The following is a 24750-nucleotide window of genomic DNA, read 5'->3' on the forward strand; positions in this document are numbered from 1 at the left end:
GTTGATGGTTTTTGCCTCCACCATCTCACTTTAATTGTTTCAACCATCCACAACTTGTACATTTTCTTTTCACCGATGTTTTCTAAGCCTGTGTCGGCAGCCCTTTGTTCTAGATATTGTAGGTGTTAAAGATTCCTAGTTGTCAGTATTGTCATTTCCTGTCGTGAGTTTGTATTGTGTGTGACGGGAGGAGGGGAGGGGGTAGGATAGACAGAATGATGTGTTAGGGTGAGGTAGGTGGATGGGAATGTGGTTGGTGAGGGTTGGGCAAGTATGGTTAGGGTTAGGGTGTTGGGACCAGCAAAACTAGATCATGGGTTCTTGATACAAAGTATTTGAACATAGGCACTTATAATATACTGTAGTTTAACATTTATTACCATTAGTTACCAATATTGTAATTAATGTTGATGTCAATGCCAATAAACTGATAAAGTACAATATACTGTACATCCCCAAAAACATTAAAAAAATTCATAGGACCGGAAGAAAAAATAAAGGTGCCAAAAAAACATGAAAATTCGCTTTAGCTAACAGTCAATGGCGGGTGGACTAAATTAAATATTTAATGAGAGGTAGTATATGCCAAAACCATCAGAAGCTTCAAGAATTAATATGACAAAAATTATAGGTAAGATAGAACACCATAAATGCAGTTCTCATCCTGTAGCTACATTTTGGTAATAAAATAAGCACACTTAGGTAATTACACATACACTTGAAAATAAAAAAAAAGGGTCTTACTTGTTAACTGTTCAAATATAGCAGTGAGCTGGCTCAGGAAAAGCCCATTCATAGGTGGCAAGCGCTTAAGGGGTGGCAACTCATCTTCACGACAATCTGCTTTACTATGTCCCTCTTTCTGGCATGACCCACATATTAAAGGTGGTTTTTGCCCCAATGTAAAGACCTTTCCGTCAAACCTGGAAGACAGTAACAATTGTACAATACTTGTCAATATACAAGTGCCAGCTTGGGGTTGGCACATGTATGTAAGAGAAAAGTTAAACAATCTTAATCTCTTCATATTATACTGCACACAATATGATTGTTGTTGTTGTTAAAGATTCGCTACCTGGAACAAAAAGTTCCAAGTAACACGGGCTATGGTGTTACACAATATGATGAGTATAATGGAAAATTTTCACATTCCAATCTGGGCTGATGTAACCTACTTATCTCTTACATCGTTGATCTATTCAAAATGTCCCCAAGTGGAAGCATGGAGAGACTGAAGAATTACACCTAAATATCAATTTAGGTGTAATTCCACAAAACAAATTTCATATTTGTTCCATGAAACAGTGCATCCTTATTTCAGCCAGACACCTATTCTGCAGACTCCATCTTAATCCACAGAAACCAACATTGAATATAATCAAATGCTTCTTTCTGAGTAGGCCTTGGTGGCTCCCTGTAGCCAGCTGTACTGAGATACCTATAAGCTACCTCAGCCCTTGCAAATTTTTAAAAGCCTACTAGACACCAGAGGCCAAAATCCCGCCCCCCCCCCCCCCCCCTCATAGAGGTACAGGAAATTCATGAAATCTCTCGCCAAAGAAAAAACCCCAAGAAAGTAAATGCAGCAAAACTGACAGCTGCAAGATTCACAGAAAGTAAACAATGCAGCAAATGATTGTCATTAAACGATCCACACAATAGTTAGGTCATATACCCCCCTGGTATTAACTGAACAATCAATACCAGGTGGCAACACCACAGGAGTTTCCGGCTCCCCATGCCAACGATCCTCAGTCTGGAGGCCAAGAAGGGAGGTAGTACATGTACATCCCTCAAACTCGCAAAATGCAAGTGCAGGCTCAGTAGACCAATCAATGATGATCCACACCAGGGGCCTGTAGGTAAAAGACCAAACAGGACATCCAAGCACTAGGAGATACTCGCCAAAAAGAAACACACAGAATGCAGCTCTACTGGAAAACTAGGCTATGACAGGCACCAACCATGTGTTGTATGTACAAGCATATGAACCTAGTGCACCACCAAATTAATAAACCCCAGAAGACCCCCAACCTCACGGAGTCAATGACCCTTATGCTACTCAGGGTGATGCACTCTCTACAGCAGGCCAGTCTCTATGGAGAAAATGCTCAAACCCATCAGGGAAGTAACCCAAGGTTAGAGCAACATCCCTGAGCTCCTAGGGAAATGCAGCTCTAAGCACATGCAGGTCAAGGTGAACTGTGTCATATGTCCACACAGCAAGTGAGGCTTGTAAACATGTGCACATGAAGCAAGCACTAACGATTGGACCAATATACAAGCAAATGGACCCTCACAAAACATGAGTCAAAAAAATGGCCAACACTGACCTAGAAATTATTGGACCCAAAGAGCTGGCAACTCATGGTCAGACAAGTTTGACATCAGACAAAGGGCTGAAGATTGTTGACATGGGAAGCTGGCAGCCATTGTGGTGCTGCCATCTGGTGGTGACCACCTGTTACTAGAGGGTGTATGACCTAACTACTGGGTGGATCATTTGCTGCATTGTTTGTTTACTTTCCGTGAACCTTGCATTTGTCCATTTAGCATCACTTACTTTCTGGGCGCCCTGCTTCTTCCGTAAGGGCACGAGTGAAGTCCCTGCTCCTTGTGCTTATGTGAGAGGGGCCAGGTTTTGGTTGAGTCTCCGATAGGATTTTAACTTTTAAAAACTCACAAGAGCTGATGTGATTTACAAGTGTGGAGATATCTCAGTGCAGCTAGCTACAGGAATCCATCATTTTGCCCCTCAAGAAACTTATAATCCTGGTATGTACATAAATCATGCACTATGTTTGGGAGGGAAGGGGGATGGGGGGGGCAAAGCTGATTTAATGCATCAGAAATTTATCCACCAGCCAACTTGCTGCCTGGCTTTCACTCATGTTAGTCAGACCCCTAACTTGCTGTACCCAACTTTTCTCTACACATTTTGGCTTCCCATCTTGTTCCATTTACTGACCCTCTTGACCTATTCCTCTCAATTCTCCATCATTACCAATAACCTGGTAAACATACATACAGGTGTGTATTCCTTTGACCTGTAACCTCCTTTTATCTGATAGTATATGCTGCACTAAATATGACTATTTTGAAAGGAAATCTTCACTGGCTGCTTAAATTCATGTTCAACCCTTCCAATCCTACAAAATGATTCCACTTTGCTGGTTGGCCCTCTCACCTACACCTTGTAAAGGATTCCTTTCACATTCTTTCAGAGACTTTTCTCTGGTTATGTCCTCTACCCCCTCCTGGCTCTACCTAATTGTTTATGACCACCAATCTTGCCATCTCATTTTAAGTGTAATTTATGACTTGCTTTGTTTTAGCTGCATCCATTACAGTTGCACTTATCTAACTGTCTTGCCTCTTATACTTTAGCAACTTCTGCAAAAGTCTTTGCTGGTCCTTGACCCTACTAAATTGTCTCAACCTCTACTCATGTCTATTCTCTCTACTTTCTTTCAAACTTCTTTTGGAGTGTTCCTTCCTTCTCTACTACTACTGTTTTCAGTTTTGTATTTCCCTTAATTTTTCCTCAATCGAACTTGAGTGTAACCCTGATTTGGCAAATCTCTGGTTGCATTGCACACTTTCCAGGCCAAATTTATTCAACCAGTTCACCAAACAAGTGTTAGGAAATTCATTGAAGAGTCGATGTACAGAATTGCTTAGGAAGCAGGGCCAAAGTTCACAGACCTGTGGACAAATTGCCCATCACATGAGAGATTGAAATTTAAAGTTTGCTCAGTGAAAGCAGCCAAAAGTGTGAAATATTATGGCATGATGATAACATTAAAAATGTGATTGTAACTATGTTAAATATTTTGTTTAGATAAGATACAATATTACAAGAAAGAGTTGGGGGCCATGGTAAAGCCAATAAGCATATTTCAAAACCAAATTCTATAGTCCATTTTCATTTTGAGTTGCTATGGTTTTCATTCACTTAAAATATGGGGTCCTTCTACCTCCAAAAATAAGGTTTCGAGGCTGGGGCATGAGAAATAGGTTAGTTCTGGAGTAATCTCTTTGCAGACAGGTTCTCCTGGTAGGTGTCCATATGATACGTCAAGATGAAAATTTCACTTGGTGAAATTAGCCTAGTGTGTGGCGAATATTAGGGTATGAATGATAACTCTTATTATCAATCCAATTACATTTTTAACCATGTTGTTAGATGAATGAATCGTTAGAAGTCAACGAGCAAGCACACACATTTTTATCAGTTTAAAAAAATACAAAAATTGCACAACACCAATGCCTCCTGAAAGTATCTCCAGATGCAACAAATCCCTCACTTTCACTAAATTAGGGTTGGACCCATACAATTCGCTGAATCGAGGTTGCACTGTACCATCATCTCCTTCATTCTTTCCATCTCTACCTCCTTCCTCTCCTCTTCCACATTTTTATCCAACTGCTTTTTCTCCATCTAAACTCTTTTTATCATTTCCTTGATATACTCTATGGTGCCAATTTCTCAGACTCCCTTATTTATCTCTTAAATTTACACTTCTTCACTGCCAAGTGCATCTCCTTACTTTCTTCCAACTTAAATTGTACTTATTTGTTCATTTGTTTGTTCCTTCATATATTTCCCCTTGCTTTCCTGTTGGTTTCCATTTTGGTTTAGCTTAGAAATGTGCAGCTAGTATTTCAAGTTAGCTTTTGTGTACTGTGAAGCATATCTTCCCATCCTCTAGCCACTGACTGATAACTGGTTTTCAGCTACTCATTGTCCTCATGTGTCCTTCATCCTTAAAAAGTGTTGGTTTCCCTATGGTAATTTTTCCACTGGTGTACTTCTTTTATGTTTGCATTTACTCGTCTTAAATCTTTACTAAGCCTTGGCCTTTAATTTGATCTTTTACTTATCTTATAATTTCAACAGCACACTTCATTCACTCATATTAGAGTAGTGTTTTGCATGACCATCTACCACTGCACCTCTATAATAGGCCTTCATGGGCCATGTTGTGTAAAGTCTTGCATCGGTTATTCATCCCGCTTTCCATTTCGTTCTTTTTATTTCACTTTCCTTCCTTTTATTGGTTCCTCTCATTGCTGTTTTCATATGAATCCTGTCTGCTCTTAATACATTTGTTGACCATTCTCACTGAACAAAAATATTTCTATTGTCTCTTTGGCTTGTATGAAGTTTCTATCTTTTTCTTTTTTCACGTACAATCAATGCCAACATGTCTGCCTATTCTATTCCCACGAGAATTGTGTACGTGATCATATCTTCTTTATTACTTATCTAATTCTGCGAGGTTCAATTCTTTTAGTCTTAACTTTTAATTTAATCCTCGTGGTTCTGCCAAGATTTTTTATTTATACAGCATTGGCTATTTTCTTCATTCAGCCTATAAATGTTCTTTGCCTTTTATTCACTCTAGCTGGTGCACAACCTCTATACCTGTGTGTCTATTGCAACTCATTCTGTATGACTGTCATGGAAATAAATCAAGTTAAACATGGCTTTCCTCCTCTAAAACCATTTTGCACTTTCATTACAAAATTTCTCACCCTGGCTATTTTCTCCAATGAAATGCATGCATTATACAGTTAGTGATACTAGTCTATGATTTAGGGCTTCCCGTGTCTCTTTTCTTTACAATTTTACTATGTTGGCAATGTTTCTAGATTTCCAACAGTTTAGTATACCAACCGTATGTGATTACCAAAGAGTTCCACGTTGTTTCTGGCTGTCTGTAACCTCCCACCTGTGGGCTATGCTCCTATTGCTTTATACATTTACAGGAACCTGTTGTTGAATGGCAAGTAAGGCACACAATAATAAATCAAAACATTTATTCTCTGAAGAGGTTACAGAGATGGAAGGAGGAAATAACCATTCTACCCATAAGTGGAACGCTATGAGCCGGCATGTCTGGAGACATGATGGCACGAGTCCCAATGTTGGTAGAATCAGTGTGTTGGCAAAAAGAGGTTGGTCAGGAAGCACACTTTCCACGAATAGGTGAGAGACTGAATGGCTGAGAGTCCATCTTGCCCATATTAATTTTAGGTGGGAATACATCAGTGGTGGTAACTAACGTTGCTTGAAATGGTTATTGTGACTTCAGGGAATTAGCTCTTTAACCCTTAAACCGTACAATGCATATATATAGCTGGGGTGAGTAACTGTCGCAGAACACAGCTATGTATGGTTGGAAGTATCATGTAAGATTTAAAAGTCTCTGTACATGGGGTTCACATCAGCTTCCTCAGGGCTCTTGTAAACAGACGCCATTTAAAAAAAAAAAATCGTGAGTAATATTCCTGGGCTTGAAAGCCTCAGTACTGAGTGAGCAACCAAGCCTGGTGCACGCAGCATGAACTAACAGCACTCCTGTTCAGCTTGTGATCACAGCATTGCCTAAAAATGTCAAAATATGTATGTAACTTGAATTATTTAGCGATAATATTACAGAAGACCCCTGACTGTGATAAAAATGACCAGGATTCTGATAATAGCAGCATTCTTGTGATAATAAGCACTGTGCGTAGTAGGGTGGGAGTAGTAATCTCGGTGAGGGAGGGAGTGTCGTCTGTTGACTCTTGTGTGGCCAACTGTTACTGTCTGGGCTCACCATATCAGCCTAGTGGTTTGCTATGGTGAACATAAATGTAAATACTTGCATACAACATGTGTATTAGTGTAATAACAGCAAAAGGGGTATGTTGGGAGGAGCCATTTTGGTGAGGTAGGTGGTGTCATCTGCATGACTTGCCATGCTGTGTGTGTGTAGTGGGCCACTATGCTGTCACCTACGATTTTTTCCCCCCCTCCCGTGGTCAGGGAATACAAATGAACACTTTTATAAGAAAAAAAAAATTGTGCATGGGAGTGTTGCAGGTTATAATCAGAACAGCCCAGAGGTTAAGCTCTACCTAGCTTTTTATACCAATTACACTAATTACATCTCCCAACATTCACATTCTGGATATTCTTATTGAGATCTGGATCTCATTTCACTTTGGTGATGACCCATACAGAATATGAGGGCGTGCAAAACTTTTCGCCCTCGGATGGGTAGTTATTTCACAATGGTGGTGGCCCAGAGACAGATGCAGGGAAACTGATCTTTGGGACCACATCAAGGTAATATCACGATATGTAGAGTTGCATCGGGTAAGTGGGGCAAGGCAAGCTGAGGTCAGGAGAGGAAGAGATACACATCACATTACAGGAAAGACATTGGAAACAGTAGGCAGGTATGGTTCGAGATTCAAGACTTAACTATTTTACCTACATTATATAAAGCTGATTTTTAAAGAATAATAATTAATATATATTCCATTTGGATAAGCATTAGAGGCTGAAAAATATCCTCTTTGCAATTTAGTAAAATGAAATGCAAGGAATTTAAACCATTAAAACTATTAGGGGTTAAAATGAGCAATTACATGCTGTACTCTATACTATACTGTACTGCATATATGATATAGTTCCAAGATATAAAATACTCAAATATATATAAACAGCAGGACATGTGTCAAGCTTTTTGTTCAGCTATGCCAATAAATTTTTTTGACATTGACCAAGGTCTGCACCCAATCTGCCAAATCATTTTTAAAATGGTTTTACACTCTGCCACCAGTGTTATATGCCCAATACGAACAAGGATTTTCCTTGTGTCACCATATGCAAGTCAAACAATTCAAGCCGATATGCATAAAATATTTTCTGTCTCTCACAACTCCATTTCTTTTAAGAAAAACTAAAATTTAAGTATAGGGTATCCCTACCATGGATATGTAATAAAGATGAAAGATTTGCATTAGTGTTTTAATGCAAAAACAACAAAACATCTATTACCATTTCACCAACATATATTTGACTACACAATGTACCAGATTCTCTCACTTGTCAATGTCTCCGGAGAATTGCTTTTTACATCTCATTGTATTGGGCGAGTCCATTCACACTCTTGCACCGGGTAACTCTATTGTCTTGCTTTAGTGTATGGTGTCAATAATTTACATTTTAAAGTACTGTACATTGTATATATTTAATAAAATGATTTGTCTTGAAATGAATATTTAAATTCCCATAAAGTCTTAAAATATTAGTCCATAATACCAGAGTTCACATGCATACTTTACTAACATCTACGGAAATAGAAAATGTGAAATTGAAGGATGGTACTATTGCCATCACCTGCAATATAATTTATCATATTGTAAGTAGTGTGCTGTAAATACATGGTTTAGAAATATTAAACAATTTAAAAGAAAATTGTTACCAGAGCTAAATGTAAATGTTTTTATCAAATATAAATTATATTACAGCATCATTAATTTATTATTTTAGTATTTTCCAATATATTACATTCTTCAATATCCAGCTGGAAGTTTATTTTCAGCTGGCTCATCATATTTTTTACTATAATTTTCTAAACTAATTACTCCCCTCAAAAAAATTATTAAACTATAATACTGTAATGATTAGCTTTTAATAAGCAGCAAGCAGCAGTGTCCAAAAAATTAAAGCTGAAAATGACACAGCCACTTATTAAGAAACCTTTAATATGCCAAACACAACAAAAGTTCCACCTTTAAATTATAACACAAATTTAGAAAACAAGAATTGTTTCCCCAAGCATAAGCATTCCACCAGAGCAGAGTAAAAAGATGAGAGGGTATTTGAGTGGCATGAGTTGGAGCACTCATGGATGGAAATCAAAGACACAGTGGAGAGACACTGAGATGGGAAGAGCCTGTGTCTGAGAAGGGTACCTCAGAGACAATCTGAAAAAATATGCATACCTTAATTTTCTTGCTACTGGAGATACATTTGCCAAAAATTTTACTGTTAAAAATTTGGGTAATAAAACTTCCATTTTATCCTTACCTCAAAATAATTTGATTTTCTTGTACCTGAAGCATGAGTCTTGCAGCCTGACTTGGAGTCACAAAAGGTATTGGGGCTGACAAGTCTTCTAAGGTTGCTAAACTTGATTCTTCTTCCTGTGAGCTCAGACCATTGGGGCTTAGAGAGTCATGTGGCTCCTCCAATGTTTCCTGCATAATTCACTTAAAGTCAATGACATACATCCAATATCTATTAAACTCTAAACTACTTTCTCTAATTATTTATATCTGGCATGCATTCGAATCATAAACAATCTTAATTTACTTTATTTCATATAACACAGGGTAATAACTGTAGCCTAATAGAAAACAAATGTGTTTACAATCTCTAACGCAGCATTTCTCAACCTTTGTATCCTCGAAGTAATTCCGGGTCTTACTTTAGATAAACATACACAGATTTCATAGTCAACTGAATAGAGAAGATTTGTCTTTGCTCTTGATACTGATTAAACGAGAAAAATTAAATACAAAAATGACTCAAACATATTTGTAGAAGATTAGAATTAGCCTATTTATCACTATCAAACTGATTAGAATTAGCCTATTTATCACTATCTCTTGCAGAACCCCTAGTTACCTTGGGGTTCTGCAGAACCTCAGGTTGATAAATGCTGCCCTAATGTATAAGCAATAAAAAGAATGATTAAGGAAACCTATTTTGCTTCCTATAAAACTCAAGGATTATTAATTATTTGTATCCAATCAAGTATGGATTTTATGTATACAATTCAATATGAAAATTTACCATTATTATAAATGATATGCAAATTTGGGAAAGCACTTAGCAAAGACTATCACATGGAAGCAGATAGATAAAAACCAAATGGCGGATGTTACTAGTACTGAACTGTCAACAAGATACAAACATTTCAAGGATTTCACTGAGGAAGAAATAAGGAATTGAGGTTTGATGGGCATGTTAGTGATGGTTGAGGAGCTGCTAAAGATTAATGATGGAAAATTTCTTTCATTAGAAAGAGAAAATGAACATCTTAAAAATAAAATTAACCTTTTATAAGAAGGCATTTAGCAGTAGCATATATAATGTATGAAAAGGAAATGTACAAGTTTGTGAATATGTAAAGAAACCATACATTTTCTTGTTTATTTGTTACTTTAAATACCAGGTCTATATTTACATTTTGGTAAATATGTATTTACCAAAAATTACCTCCCCACTCGAACAATTCAGCACTCGAACGCTGTATTCGTGTTCGGTGGTCGACCATTTGTTCGGCACTCAAACGTAAACACGAGTCTCTGACGAGTCCATTTTCCAGTAGCTGTCGTTCAGTGCACACCACCACTAGACTTCTCTAAACTTTCTCGTGTTTTCTTGGATATTTTATTATTCTTTGTGTAAATAAGTCACCAATGAACCTAAGAAAGTTAGTGAAAGTTAGTGATAAGAGCCAAGCAAAAAGAATATTATAACCATGATTGAGATGAAAAATGAACTCATAGCAAAATATGAAAGTGGTAGCCTCGTGTCTGCTCTTGCTACCAAGTTTGTTATGCCTAAATCTAGTCCTCAAATAAAAGAAATGTATGCAAAATGAGGGGAAGTGCAAAGTTTTCTTGAAATATCACTCTGACAAAGCTCTGATAATGGTAGTGGACTCCCCTGCCAAAGAATAACATATCTTCTCTGCCTCGCTACCTTCCACATATGCAATCAACTCTCGTAAATACAGGTAAAGTATATACAGTACATGTATTTGCATTTACTGTACTGTATTTAATTTATTTATTGTATCAATATATTTATTTTTGTGATCTGGAACAAATTAATCCAATTTATATTTTTCTTTGAGAAAAATTTGTTCAGTTATCTCCATTCAACCAGCCTTCAGGAACCAATTAAATTGAGTACTGAGGTTCTACTGTGTGTATGTATGTATATATAATAAATATATATAAACACACACACAAAGGTGTGTCCACACATACACATAGGTAAGTACACACACACACAGAAAGACTTGGGGGTTGATATCACACCAGACCTGTCCCCCTGCATCCCATATCAAGAGGATAACATCAGCGGCATATGTCAGGCTGGCCAACATAAGAATGGCATTTAGAAACTTGTATACGGAATCATTCAGAACTTTGTATACCACATTTGTCAAGCCAATCCTGGAGTATGCAGCCCCAGCATGGAGTTCATATCTAGTCCAGGATACCACTAAACTGGAAAGGTTCAAAGGTTTGCCACTAGACTAGTACCTGAGCTGAGAGGTTTGAGCAACAAGGAGAGACTACGGGAATTAAACCTCACGTTGTTGGAAGACAGAAGAGTTGGGGGGGACATGATCACCACATTCAAGATTCTCAAAGGAATTGATAGGGTAGATAAAGACAGGCTGTTTAACACAAGGGGCACACACACTAGGGGACACAGGTGGAAACTGAGTACCCAAATGAGTCAGAGATATTAGAAAGAACTTTTTTTAGTGTCAGAATGGTTGACAAATGGAATGCATTAGAAAGTGATGTGGTGGAAGCTGATTCCATACACAGTTTCAAGTGTAGATATGATAGAGCCCAGTAGGCTTGAGCAGGAACCTGTACACCTGTTGATTGATGGTTGAGAGGTGGGACCAAAGAGCCAGAGCTCAACCCCCGAAAGCACAAATAGGCAAGTACAAACACACCCACACCTGATAGCCAAGTGGATAGTGCTCTGGACTCGTAATCCTAGGGTCAGGGTTTGATCCCTGGTGATGGCAGAAACAAAATGGGCAGTTTCTTTCACCCTGATGCCCCTGTTACCTAGCAGCAAATAGGTACCTGGGAGTTAGACAGCTGTTACGGAATGCTTCCTGGAGGAGTGTGTGTGTGGGGGGGAGGAAATTAGTTGGTAACAGTTGATTCATTGACAGTTGAAAGGCGGGCCAAAAGAGCAGAGCTCAACCCCTGCAAGCACAACTAGGTGAATACACACACACACACACACACACCACTGCAAAAGTGGATTGCAGAGCAGGTGAACATTTGTCATTCATGGATTATGTGAAGCAAAGGCAACATCAAAAACATGAAAGAATACAGATTGAAAAGTTTGATCTAGAAGAAATATTGAGGTGTTTAAATGCCGAGATGGCAGGAAACGAGATTGAACACTCACACCAAATTGGGCCTTATAAAGACAACAAACTCGGACTTGTTCTGGTGCAATTTTCTAAGGAAGAGGCAGTTAACTACATATTAAAGGACAGGCATTTACTAAGGGGCAGTGAAGGCTATTATAATGTGTTTATAGATAGATACATGACCAAAGACGAACAACAAGAAATGAAGGCGAGAAAACTGACCCCACAGTCCTCACCTTTCAAAAATTCACACCCACCTCAAATAAGCCCTCCCATCCTTCCCCCACCCCCAACAACTACCCTGCACCCTCCACCCTCTGTAACCAATCCCCTCTGCTCGATCCCACATTCCAAACCCCTCTCTTCCCCTTCATCCCCAAACCCCCAACAACCCTCATCTCCAGTATGAGCCCCCCTCTCCTTGCGACCCCCTAGCCTCTCTCTCCACTGCCTTCAAACACCCCATTCTCTTGTCCCACTCCCATCCTGAGTCCCCACCTTCCACTTATTGCCCCATAGGTAGGCAGGTATGGGCAGCTGCCCATACCCAGAGATGTTAAACTGAATTTTTTCAGTGTCAGTAGTTAACAGATGGAATGCATTAAGCAGTGATGTGGTGGAGGCAGACTTCATACATAGTTTCAAATGTAGATATGATATAGCGCAGTAGGCTCAAGAATCTGTACACCAGTTGATTGACAGTTGAGAGGCAGGGACCAAAGAGCCAAAGCTCAACCCCCGCAAGCACAACTAGCCGAGTACATACATTCCTATATATATTATATATATGGGTTCACTATAATTAACTAATAACTACTGGTCCAACAGGACTAACTCTGACCAGCCTATAACTGTCCCATACCCGAGACCATTCAACCTGCCAAGTTGGGTAGCATCTGCCTCTAACCTAATAAAAGACAGGCAGACAGTCATTCTCTCTCTCACATATATATACAGCATTATATTGTGTTGATTAAATGTAATTGCTGTACATGTTTCCTTCACTTAAACCAAAATGTAAATATAAATTTAAAGTAACAAAAGAAAACTTATGGTTAATTTACATATTCACAAACTTATACATTTCCTTTTCAATGTGCCATAAAAATTAATCAAATGAAAATAGCAAACTTACCTCAATAGATAATGTGCTTAGGTCAGCCTCAAACCCTGACAAGTTTCCTGGGTCCTCCTCGTCATATTCTTCCCCTTCAATTGCCACATCAATGTCGTCCTCAGTCCTTTCCATTTCACATTCAGAAGATCCTTCACTCAAAGAATTTCCTGCCTGAATATTGGAGAAATGATCTGAGAATAACAACATCACCTACAATGCATGTTCAAGCATGAATAAATGCACGACAATGAATAATACATAACAGACACACAGATTTTATTTGTATGTTATGTAAAATGACACTGAAAGCTTGCTACTGTATAGTACTTAAACATGGTTATTTAAAGCTTGGGCCAATTTGTATATTAATCTTATATATAAATGAGATGGGAAATGAAGGAGGGGGGCTTCCATATGCTGACTGTTGCCAGTTACTTGAATAGAGGCAATGGAATGGCCTGAAGAGAAAGGAAAGCTGTTTAGCTGCTGCACACATCAGCTACATCTTCCTAGTTTTTACTAAATAATATCATACATACATACAATATTCTCAAATATTTAACAAATTCACATCTTTAAGAAGTTATGTCATATCTGCCTATGTCTGAATGTGAAAATGAAGGGTCAAACATGCCCACCGTAATTTGTCCGTGCACACAAACACATTGGATTGTCTCCAATAAATCGGTCCTTTAAGGGAGAATTTTTGTAACAACAGTCAACTTGGCGAGATATTTTCAAGTGATTCTCCTGCAATAAGACAGCATGAAAAATGGCTCTCAAGAGCTAACAGTATGTAATATGGAATAAAAACTTGCTTAGATCAAGTCATCTTTCCTCAACATTTAGGAGTCAACAACGCAGAAGACACTCATGAAACTTTGAGAAAATATGTTCTTGATCAAGCAGGAAAGTTATAAAAACAGGTACAATAAAACCATAAGATATCTTCCTGGCAAAGTGACCAAACAAAAATCAGTAAATGAGACACACCGAAATAAAGGGCAAACATTACTGGATGTGTGTGCATTTCTGCCAGAAAAAAAAAGGCAAGATGTAGACACTCAAATAACAAAATATAATCACCTTTTCAATTGACTCTAACAGCACTTCCCCTTTATTTTTCTGACTCGTACTTGATGTTGTCTTGGACCCATTCATCGCTTGTACCTGAATGAAAATTAAATTTGTAAATAGGCCTATGGCACATCTTAACACTTTCGCGCTCTCGGCGTTAAAAAAAAAATCATACCCTAGATGCTTTCGGCGCTTCGCGCGCCTACGCGGTAAGACTGAAAAAGTGTACACTCTTTTGACTGTCCTGACAATAATTGAAGGCGCACGTATTTAAATTTGGTATCACTGTGTTCGCAATAAAATTGTCTATAAGAACATATCTATAAAATGCCGCCAAAGCATAAGGATTATCAACACCAAATAAAAAACTATTCAGATCACTAGCCGAGAGCGCCAAACAGCAACAAAATGTTTCCACTCTCTTAATGGTTGCGAAGCCTACAGTTGTTCTACATCGCTAATTGTGGTATCAATGGAATCGCAATAAAATTCTCTACACGGACATATGCATATAAATATAGATTCAATGTCGTAGCCCACCCAAAACCGTGTGGGAAGTGGCCGAAGTGTTACCCGCGGCGGCATATCGGCGAAGCTCGCTTTGAAAAGCGTATATTCAATTCACTGTCCTGACATTATTTGTCGATGTATGTATTTCATTTTTGTACCAATGTGCTCGCAATAGAATGTTCTATAAGAACATAAGTATTAAAGGTCACATAAGGATGCGTTCGACCGGCAACATACATAAAAACTACGTCGATTATACTCGTGTCAATAATACAATTGTTTTACCACGATGATTCACTGCCATGCTGTTCTCTTTAATAAGCTGTTCGGCTATTAGAGAAAACGTAAATTTCATGGCAAACATTTGTAAACTATTCCCAAGTTGATCGGATAATAAATGGATTTTATACAAATATTTTTTCTCGTGACTCCCGAGAGGGGCACGCGTGCGGTGTGATTAATAATATTGGTGACAACGACGGTCTGCTGGAAAGCGCCAAAGTGTTAAGTAATTGCTGCAAGGAAACACTCAACATCAATGTTTCACTAAAACACTGACATCAATCTTCACTAAAGGTTTTTAAAGGCTAATATTACCACCATCATACTTCTCATAAAATTTAATCAACATAAAGGTGAAATTTTAACTACTATATATTAAACAAAGTTAATACTACTGTATACTGTATATCAAACAATAATTTCACGATAATTACCTCTTTGACAACAATATGTAGGAAAAGAGGGCCATAAGATAACTGAGGGATAGCAAAGTACTTGTAGGTGGTCTTGAAACGATCCGCAATATACTCGAATACAGGGTTCCCACTCACTGTTCTAGTTAAATTTCTCTTCTGCAGAAAAGGATCTGTCAAAAAATTTGGTAACATAACAGTCAAATTTCAAGACTTATAGTCAATAAATATACAGTACATACAATACAAAAATATTTATTAAGCACTAAAGCAAACATGAAAAAAAAAGAGTCAGTATCGAGGGTTAGTTATGGATTTCCTGGAAAACAACTGCTCTCCAATACTGAAAATGAAATCAGATGTATAAAATTGAAATCACTATCAGTGTACACTTGAAGTAGTAAATATTTTGTTAAGTATTATAGTATGTACCAATACATTTATCTACTTATTGTGTACATCTACACTGTAAATATAAAACTCTGGAAGCACCAACTAAAAACTCGGCAAAAGACCTTCAAATGGTGCCATGCGTCTTATGAAGGAACATTGACAATGCTGTGAGTAGGGTTAATAAACAAAGATTAACAGACGAGGAGAATTTGTCACGAGTAGTTAATAAGCTGTCTCATATACAATATAAAGCAAGTTGAATTGACATTTGTGCTTATAACTACTTGTGTTTCAATCTGGTTGATACCTGGTTGATACCTGGTTGATGGGGTTCTGGGAGTTCTTCTACTCCCCAAGCCCGGCCCGAGGCCAGGCTTGACTTGTGAGAGTTTGGTCCACTAGACTGTTGCTTGGAGCGGCCCGCAGGCCCACATACCCACCACAGCCCGGTTGGTCCGGCACTCCTTGGAGGAATAAATCTAGTTTCCTCTTGAAAATGTCCACGGTTGTTCCGGAAATATTTCTTATGCTTGCTGGGAGGACATTGAACGACCGCGGACCTCTGATGTTTATACAGTGTTCTCTGATTGTGCCTATGGCACCTCTGCTCTTCACTGGTTCTATTCTACATTTTCTTCCATATCGTTCACTCCAGTACGTTGTTATTTTTCTGTGTAGATTTGGTACTTGGCCCTCCAGTATCTTCCAGGTGTATATTGTGATCATGACTGATCAAGGAGCTAGACCCAAGTCTCTATGCCAGGCACATTTCACAGTATAATCAATATTATGAATATTCATAAATAATGATGCAATGCTACTTTCTGTGCAGCATCTTAGCAGCTTCCAAATATTAGGTTCTTGAGACTTTCTTGACCTACCAGAAACATTATCTAGCCCCGTCAAAAGAGGACGAACACATGGGAATCAAAGATCAACCCAAATTCAAGGTAAACTGCTTAGACAGATGAAATAGGGAAGCAAAACCCTTTACAGCTCTATAATAAAAATAAAATGAAAAGAACAAACAATCCACCTGGTAGATGGGGGAGCAGAGTACTACGTATGTCCCAACTCTCCCAGTCACCACCAGGTGGCAGCTCAGGGCCCCAGGTACTTTCTTCTGTAACTCCCAAGCACCTCAATATGGTTCTGCAGAGATGGCTGAGTCCCTGTGGCATCAGTACCAAAAGGCTTAAATACAAGTCATAACAAGAATAAAATAGGTAGAGAGGCAGAACAAAAGCTGTATGAAGGAGTGGTGAGGCCTGTCCTCACGAATGAGCAAGAGAGGTTGGCATGACAAGATAAATAATCAAGAATAACATCTTTAGAATGGACAATCAAGAGATGCATTGGTGATATTGGGATAGTGTAAGGAATGAAAATTAAAAAAGATGTGAAATGCAAAAAGTTAGCAAATTATAAGATTGAGAAGTTTACAAAATAGATTGGTCATGTCGGACAAGTGGCTGAAGGCCAAGATGATGGACAAACACAGCAAAAACTAATAACTTCACATTTTATTTTATTAAATGATACACAAAGCAGTTTCTTACCTTCAATTGCAATTTTTTTACTCCATGTTTTTTCAGCTCTTGTAATGGGCTGGTATTGACGTATATTTATTATATAGTCCGACATCTTAAAACCGACCGTGTAGAACCTAAACAAATCCAGCCACAGTTTACCCACACAATCGTTGTTTTTACATTTCCATTTATCACCTAATTCAGATGAGCCTGGTAAAGAAAAAGTTAAATTAAATGTCAAATGATTATCCTAATTCATATTTACTACCTGCTTTTGACTACCTCAATTGACAGCATCATTTTCCATTGCTAATTTAGCTCGGCATTAATTCCACAATAGCTCAAAGTATTCAAACAAACTGCATAATAACAAATGCACAAGTGACAAATAACATTTGATTATGAAAGTGTTTAAAGAATTCAATATTTATAATGAGATGAAATAAAAGTCCCTTGAGTAACCCAAAAATAGTGCCAACATAATTCTGTTCATCTGCCACCTCATGATACTGTATTTAAAAGGAAACATGACTAAAGTATACAAATCCATGGAAGAAAAAATAATGCAAATATCAAAATATGAGAGATCTCAGCAAAGGTTTAATTAAAATGAACAAAAATTTATTTCAAAATTAAATATTCAAGCACTAGTAAGACAGTATGGAGAGTGGAACAGTACTTTACTTTCTTACAGTACTTATATATATATAAGTACTGTAAGTAAGTAAGTATATATAATAAGTAATATATAATATATATATAAGTAAGTATATATACATATATATATATATATATATATGTATATGTATATGTATATATATATATATATATATATATATATATATATATATATATATATATATATATATATATTAAATACTGTAAACAGCAATTATATTCTTGAAATTTGTGCTTTAAATAAAAGCATATACTGTATAGTATAATACTTACTCAAGTAAACATCTCCATTGGGGTTTGGATGTAATTCGTGAAGAACTGGGAGAACAGGAGGCTCATGTTGTTGCAAGAAATGCACCACCATCAGTGGGAACACATGAGGAGGAAGAGTTCCTCGTGTCTGGTCGTCTATCTGGCAAAGCTGAAGCAAACATCACACAAAATCAGGTAAATAAGCAGACTTACTCTCTTGGCAAAGAAAACAATGGATCAAATTAATTTAAAGCCATCTTTTTCCAAGTGACAGTTCTTTGCTTCAGCCATATTTGTTATGTAACTCCACTTGGAACAGTAGAGGCAGGCATTGGTAACTTTCTTAGATGGGCCTTGGGAAAGCCTGCTTCTTTGCAAAGCTTGCTTCTTTAACTGGTGGTTAACAGCAGTAACTGGCATTCAACAGCAGTTACAGCAGTTACAGCAGTAACTGGCATTCCTTTTCTTAGAAAACATCACCTGCAGGGGGTGTCGAGAGAACTGATCCCTTCTACTACGTAATACCTAGCTGGTTCTCAGCGGTAGCAGGAGTCACTACTGTTTCCCTCCAATAAATATTTTAAGAAGACTATTTATAAACCTAACTGTCACAGTGAGAAATAAGGTAAACATGAGCCTAGTGGAGGACATGACTTCTAAATGGCTCTGGTTCCGGCAGCATCCATGGGATCTCGGCATAGAGTAAGAATATTCAACATTAAAACATTAATGAAAATTAAGATCAATAGTAAAATGCCTTACCTGAGCCCAGTATCTGAAAGCCACCCCCAAGGTTGGCACTCGTGAATCCAAGGAGGCATAGTCAGCTAGTAGTTGATTAGTAAATTTGGAAGATGTACTGCTTGCCCCTACCACCATACGCAAATTAGTCTTGGCATGTGTGAAGGACATGGTTGGGAATGAAGATGATAGATCGTCTAATACATCTCTGGAAAAAATAGATATTTTGCTAATTAAATGCATTATATTTTATTTCATACTTTTGTATATACTGTATATCCACAGGAGTAAAACAGATGCATCACTGGTAGAATAATTTTAATTAAATTTAATTATAAGATTTAGGGTAATATTTCCGTCCCTGTTTTTCAACATGAGTCGAGACAACTCTCATAAATGATCCTGGGAGCAATAAATTCCAACTACACACCAATCTAAAATATTACATTCCAGGAAATATTTTACAATGAATGCCTAGAACAAAGTTTGTAAACTTACTTGTATATATCACTTTTTCCAACCAATTCTTTTACGGCTAAAAGAGCTGTAGATGGATTAAGTTCATCGTCCATAACAACATCTATGTTAATATCACTTGTTTTTAAGCAGAAACCGCTCACCGATGACCCCACCATCTCCAAATGACAACCTGCATCAGAGAAAAATTTATATTGTAGAATTTTTTTTTCTTAAAGGAACAACTTTGTGGAGTATCACCATTACCTGATGATGACTTTCTATTGCCAGGAAGAACAAACAACAGCAATAATTAACACAAGAATTTTTGAAGAAAACCTGGAAAGAGTTACAAGTTAAGCTAAGCTGGTGTAAAGAGATGCCAGATGCTCCCTCACAACCAGTCTGACCTAGCCCCAAAGACATCTTAAGATCTTGCCTTCAATTATCGAGCAATTCAGTAATCCGGACATCTAGAGAACAATTAGTACAGAAGAACAAAATACTTAAAGGGTAATACTTTGTAATGAAACCTCTTTCTCCCATCTCTTGCTACTCACAGTGATGTAGGAAACTAAATCAATTTTTTATTAATAATTTACCTTCAACCTTATTAACTAGAAGGCCATTTAGCTGAGTTACAACTTCTTGCCGTTGCTTCGTCATATCTGGAGTAACTTTCATCTTATCAGCAATGGATGTAACCAGCTTGTCAATAGATGCAATATGGCCATCTGTGGCTGAGGGCACATTCTTGAGAGTAGTTTCTACATCTTTGGACTAGAAAAGATAAAATATGGAGATCAAAATTTAGTAAAGAATACTTTTGGGACAAGATGACATTCAAACCATATATCAGAATATGAAGTAACGACAATGTTTCGGTCCATCCTAGGCTATTATCAAGTTGTGTAATAGTCCATGACAGACCAAAACATCACTTTCTTCATTTCCCGATGTGTGGTTTGGATATTATATCTTCAGCCACGTTATTGTGACTCGCTGCTTGCACTTTTGGGATGAGTTGCGAGTTAAAAAGGACCCAAACCAGGTCAATTATTAAATAAACTTACTCAAATGAATAATTGAAATATAATGTCAGGAAATTTTGTTACTTCACAAGGTTTAAAGCAACTCATAACTCCTCTACCCTCTATATTTCGAAGACATCACGCTAATACAACACTAGGTTTAGCAAACTTGTGGGCATGAAAAGAAAAATAATGTTTGGTGTTCCCATAGTTCTGTTTAATTTACGTCTACAACCTTCTTTTTCTCTCCTCTTCTATACAAAAGCAAATTTTGTATTTAGGGCGAAATAAGATTTTCCAGCAAACACCTGCATGAAAGTACTCTGATGTGGAATTATATCTGATGTGGAGTATAATGTGATAGAAGCTTAGAATGTGCATTAGAGTATTTTTCTTGAAACCAATATAAAACTGATATGAGTTAATAATGATGCAAAAGCAGCAAAACAATGTCAATCTTGTAAAGTAGGGTGGTTCATCTTATCTTTTACAAGACTACAACAATAAGATAAATCTTTTATATGACCATGAATGTGTGTGTGTCAGTTGTACCACAGATCTTTAGGTATGTGTTGCAATTACACATTCTGATTGCAATGTGAATGATATGAACAAGTGTTGGTGTATTTCAAAGGTCAAGAGGCAATTTGTTCCACATGTGGCAATCTCTGAAGTGGACTAAAGAGTTGTGCCAGAAATGAATGAGAATGTGAGTTTAGATCTCAATGTAGAGCATTTCCTTTACTACTGCATGTGATTGGCAAGTATACCAAGTTACAGTACGCAGTAAGAAATCAATACTTTAATTTTACTCAGTACACAGGCATCTTGGTAATGTAATACTGTACACTGGGTAATATGAGCTAAAATCAGCAACTGATGATGATAACAGCATTAGCCCAGGAATCGACATATGATGATGATGACCAATCTTTAAGGATTAAGAGGTATCCGAAAAATAATTGGTATTTATACATCTCTCAACTCTTTATTCTAAACTTTAATTATGATACCTAATTTGAAGTTAGAGAGGTTTTACCAACATAAATCAGTTAAAAGAATATAATTAAATAGAATATGATGTTAAGCAGAATATGATTAAAGAATTTTACAACTCACCTCCTTGAGTTTCCTGTGTCTGGTGTCAGAAATGTGTCTTCTACAAACAACTAAAGAATCACAATGATAATCACAGAGACGGCAGAAATACTTCGCCTTCGGGAATCGTATGGATTTCTGAAATTAGACAAGCTTCAATGATGTGCCAAAGTTTAAAATTATATTTACTTACAAACCCTGCTCTTCTTATGAAATAGTTTATTAAAATTAGAACTGCATTTACAGTACAAATACAGTACAGGAATACACTCCCCTTTGTGAAAAAATTTCTTATTCCTCATCTCCTTGCCACCTTTTTGCAGTACTCACTGCAGTGAGTGCAGTACTCACGCGAGATATCTCAGCGAGTACTGCACTCACCGAGGTACTGTATCTCAGTTGACAGGAAGTGCACTCGCCGAGAAAACTCATTTGTAAATACAGTACAGCAAACGATTCAAAACTCCTGTGAGTACTCAGGGTTCACATTCAGTTTTTCAGGCCACCAGTGATCAGACACCATCTTGAAAGTAAATCATCTACCAAAAAGGCACTCATCCTTTCATTAACTCTTCCAAACAAACCAGTATTACTTACAATTAAATAATCACACAATTATTCTTTACTCTAGAGCTGCACTATTTAAAACACAAAAATCTTACTTTCTTAAGAGGAAATAAAAACTGTTCTTCAAGTTCTGATAAAATTTCAGGACTAGGTCGGAAATCTGGACTCTCGGCGTCTGAGGCCACTTGAGAATTTGTTGGGGCATTTATCTGTCTGGGGCCATTCATCCGCATGTCTTTGTGATCCTTAGGAGTTCCTCTATGCTGCTGTTGATGCTGATATTGATGCTGATTGCGAGGACTGCCAACATAGCCACGGTCATAACTTCCCTGTCTATGGTTACTTCTACTTGGACTTCCATAAATGTCTGCAGATTGCCTAAAATCACGATATCTTTGAGATTGAGGTCGATACATAACATTAGTTCTCCCAGGACTTCCATAAGCATCTACTCGATGTCGTCCATCGTGATATCTGCCAAGACAAATAGACAAGTTTTAAAACCCGACTTGATGTCTTTAATATAGATATCTGTGAAAACACAAGTGAAAAATACAGAGAGAGAGAAAGCTAATAATATATAAAGTCAAATTGCTCATATTTTATTTAGTTTTCCTTAACTTCACTGGCTTGCATGACAAAATATTTACTCATGTGGTCCTTTACACAATTTTCTTTAACTATGAACATATTCCTTAGTACTTGAATGCACCAGATTCATTCATAATGGTAGCTTTCTATGAAAGATAATCTGTCATTCATTTCTCTTATACATTGTCACTCATACTTAATTTCCCCCCACCATTTAAAGTATAGTACTGTGCAAGTCTCATGACTATCATATACACCTCCTATGCAGTAACTGGAAATGAATCCTCTTGATTAGTCCATACATTTGATAATGCAAACTTCAGGGAGTCACTTGGGCTCCCCCAGAAAATAGGAAGTTCAGGAAAATTATTTTCAAAATGCTAAGTGTAAAATTCTGAGGTGCTGAGGAGCTGAAACGGGTGAGTTTACCACCAGGCACAAAGAACAAACCTAAATGTAAGACTAAAGACTGAATGTAATGATATGCACTTTTTTGGTGGGTATCCAACAACTCCTTAATGACATACCAAGAAAATGGATTTTTTCATGTTACCATTTCCAGATAATAAGCTGCATACAGACAGCATAGGACTACAGTTTCAGCATGGGCATCTAAACTAGCCATGATAAATAAATGACTCCAGCTTCTGGAATTCAATTTCGACATATAGAAAGTTAAAGAATTATGGAATAACTTAGGCCACAGGAGCACTGTAAATTATGAGGGAGATAGCTAAAGACCATAGAAAAGGAAAAAGATCTAAATGTGGACAGCACATTGAACCTTACACAAGAATGCACAAGATATTAGCAGCAATGTATGAAAACAATCACAGTCCTGGAATATGCAGCACAGGGATGGAGCCCTTACATCGCAAAATATAAAGAAAAACTGAGAATATTTGGATATTCACTACACGATTATGATCTGAAATTTGTCAACTAAACTATAAGGATAAGTTAAAGAGAGCTCAAACTACAAATTTTATTGGAAAAAACCAGCGTTGAATGTAATGAAACACCATTTTCTGGGTGAGACCCGGAGGCTCCCCGGAGCTTTACCAGGCTGATATGCTAATGTCATGTGTATGGAGTTCTTTGGCATCAGTCATGTGTATGGAGTTCTAGGGCCTACCAGGGACCACAGCCAGAACCTGGCCCCCTCAGAGAGGCAAGGGAAGCAATGGCCTATAGAAACCCCCGTGTGGTAGGAAGCATTCTATGTCTGCCATCGACCGGGTCAAGCATCCAGAAAGGTAAGCATTCCAAAACAAACCCCTATTCTGGTGAAAATTGCTACCTAAAGCCGAACTAGTGGATAGAACTCTTCAACAGAAAACAAGGAAACTAGTATGACGTCATACGTCACCGCGCCGCTGTCTGCGCAGCTCCCCCCTCCCGGGGAGGGGGGAAGGGGGAGCACCAGACCTATCACGCCGGCTATCCACCCATCAGTTCTGAGGCTGGATGTCAAAACACGCGAAAAACCACCGACCGGAGGGAGGGAGGGTTGCCGGGGAGCCTCCGGGTCTCACCCAGAAAATGGCGTTTCATTACATTCAACACTGGTTTTCTGGGGGGAGCCCCGTCGGCTCCCTGGAGCTAGCTACCCACAGAGGAAGGTCAAAGGGACAGAACCGGGAGGCGGACACCACGCACCCCCCACGGAAGCGAGACAACCGACAGCAAACGCCAACCCAAGGCGCCACAGCCCCGAAAAATCCCGGGAACAACACGAGAACAACAATCAGCAAGGCCCCCGCACGAACACCAAAAATCCACGCCCGAAAGACCGCAAGGCCACGTCGCCCAGACGGCAGCGAGAGCAGCGAAGCCACAAACGCCACGGGTATGAGGGAAGAACACAGGCAGCTTAGCCGCAAGAACACAGCCGACCACCCGGGACACCATCACCCGCGAACCGGGAAGAACAGAACTGGATCAATGCAAAACGCGCTCCGGACCCAAACGCCGTGGCACGCAAACAACAGCGGAGGGCCGCCACTGAACACAAAACACGACACA

The 24750-nt window shown here is 38.2% G+C and overlaps 1 protein-coding gene across 2 annotated transcripts in view; it reads right to left on the bottom strand.

Moving 5' to 3' along the window:
* LOC123774531 (terminal uridylyltransferase 7) overlaps positions 1-24750 on the bottom strand; it is a 91704-nt gene that overhangs the window by 54623 nt on the left and 12331 nt on the right. For both annotated transcript variants that reach the window (XM_069304012.1, XM_069304013.1), the window contains exons 4-15: positions 22230-22608; positions 21589-21705; positions 20041-20218; positions 19481-19631; positions 19004-19190; positions 18263-18410; positions 17339-17521; positions 15408-15559; positions 14191-14274; positions 13123-13275; positions 8870-9039; positions 745-923 (exon numbers count right to left, since the gene is read on the bottom strand). In XM_069304012.1, the coding sequence (XP_069160113.1) occupies positions 745-923; positions 8870-9039; positions 13123-13275; positions 14191-14274; positions 15408-15559; positions 17339-17521; positions 18263-18410; positions 19004-19190; positions 19481-19631; positions 20041-20218; positions 21589-21705; positions 22230-22608 (2081 nt within the window). The remainder of the gene's footprint in view (positions 1-744; positions 924-8869; positions 9040-13122; positions 13276-14190; positions 14275-15407; positions 15560-17338; positions 17522-18262; positions 18411-19003; positions 19191-19480; positions 19632-20040; positions 20219-21588; positions 21706-22229; positions 22609-24750) is intronic.

Source organism: Procambarus clarkii, chromosome 51 (genome assembly GCF_040958095.1).
Source record: "Procambarus clarkii isolate CNS0578487 chromosome 51, FALCON_Pclarkii_2.0, whole genome shotgun sequence".
NCBI lineage: Eukaryota > Metazoa > Arthropoda > Malacostraca > Decapoda > Cambaridae > Procambarus > Procambarus clarkii.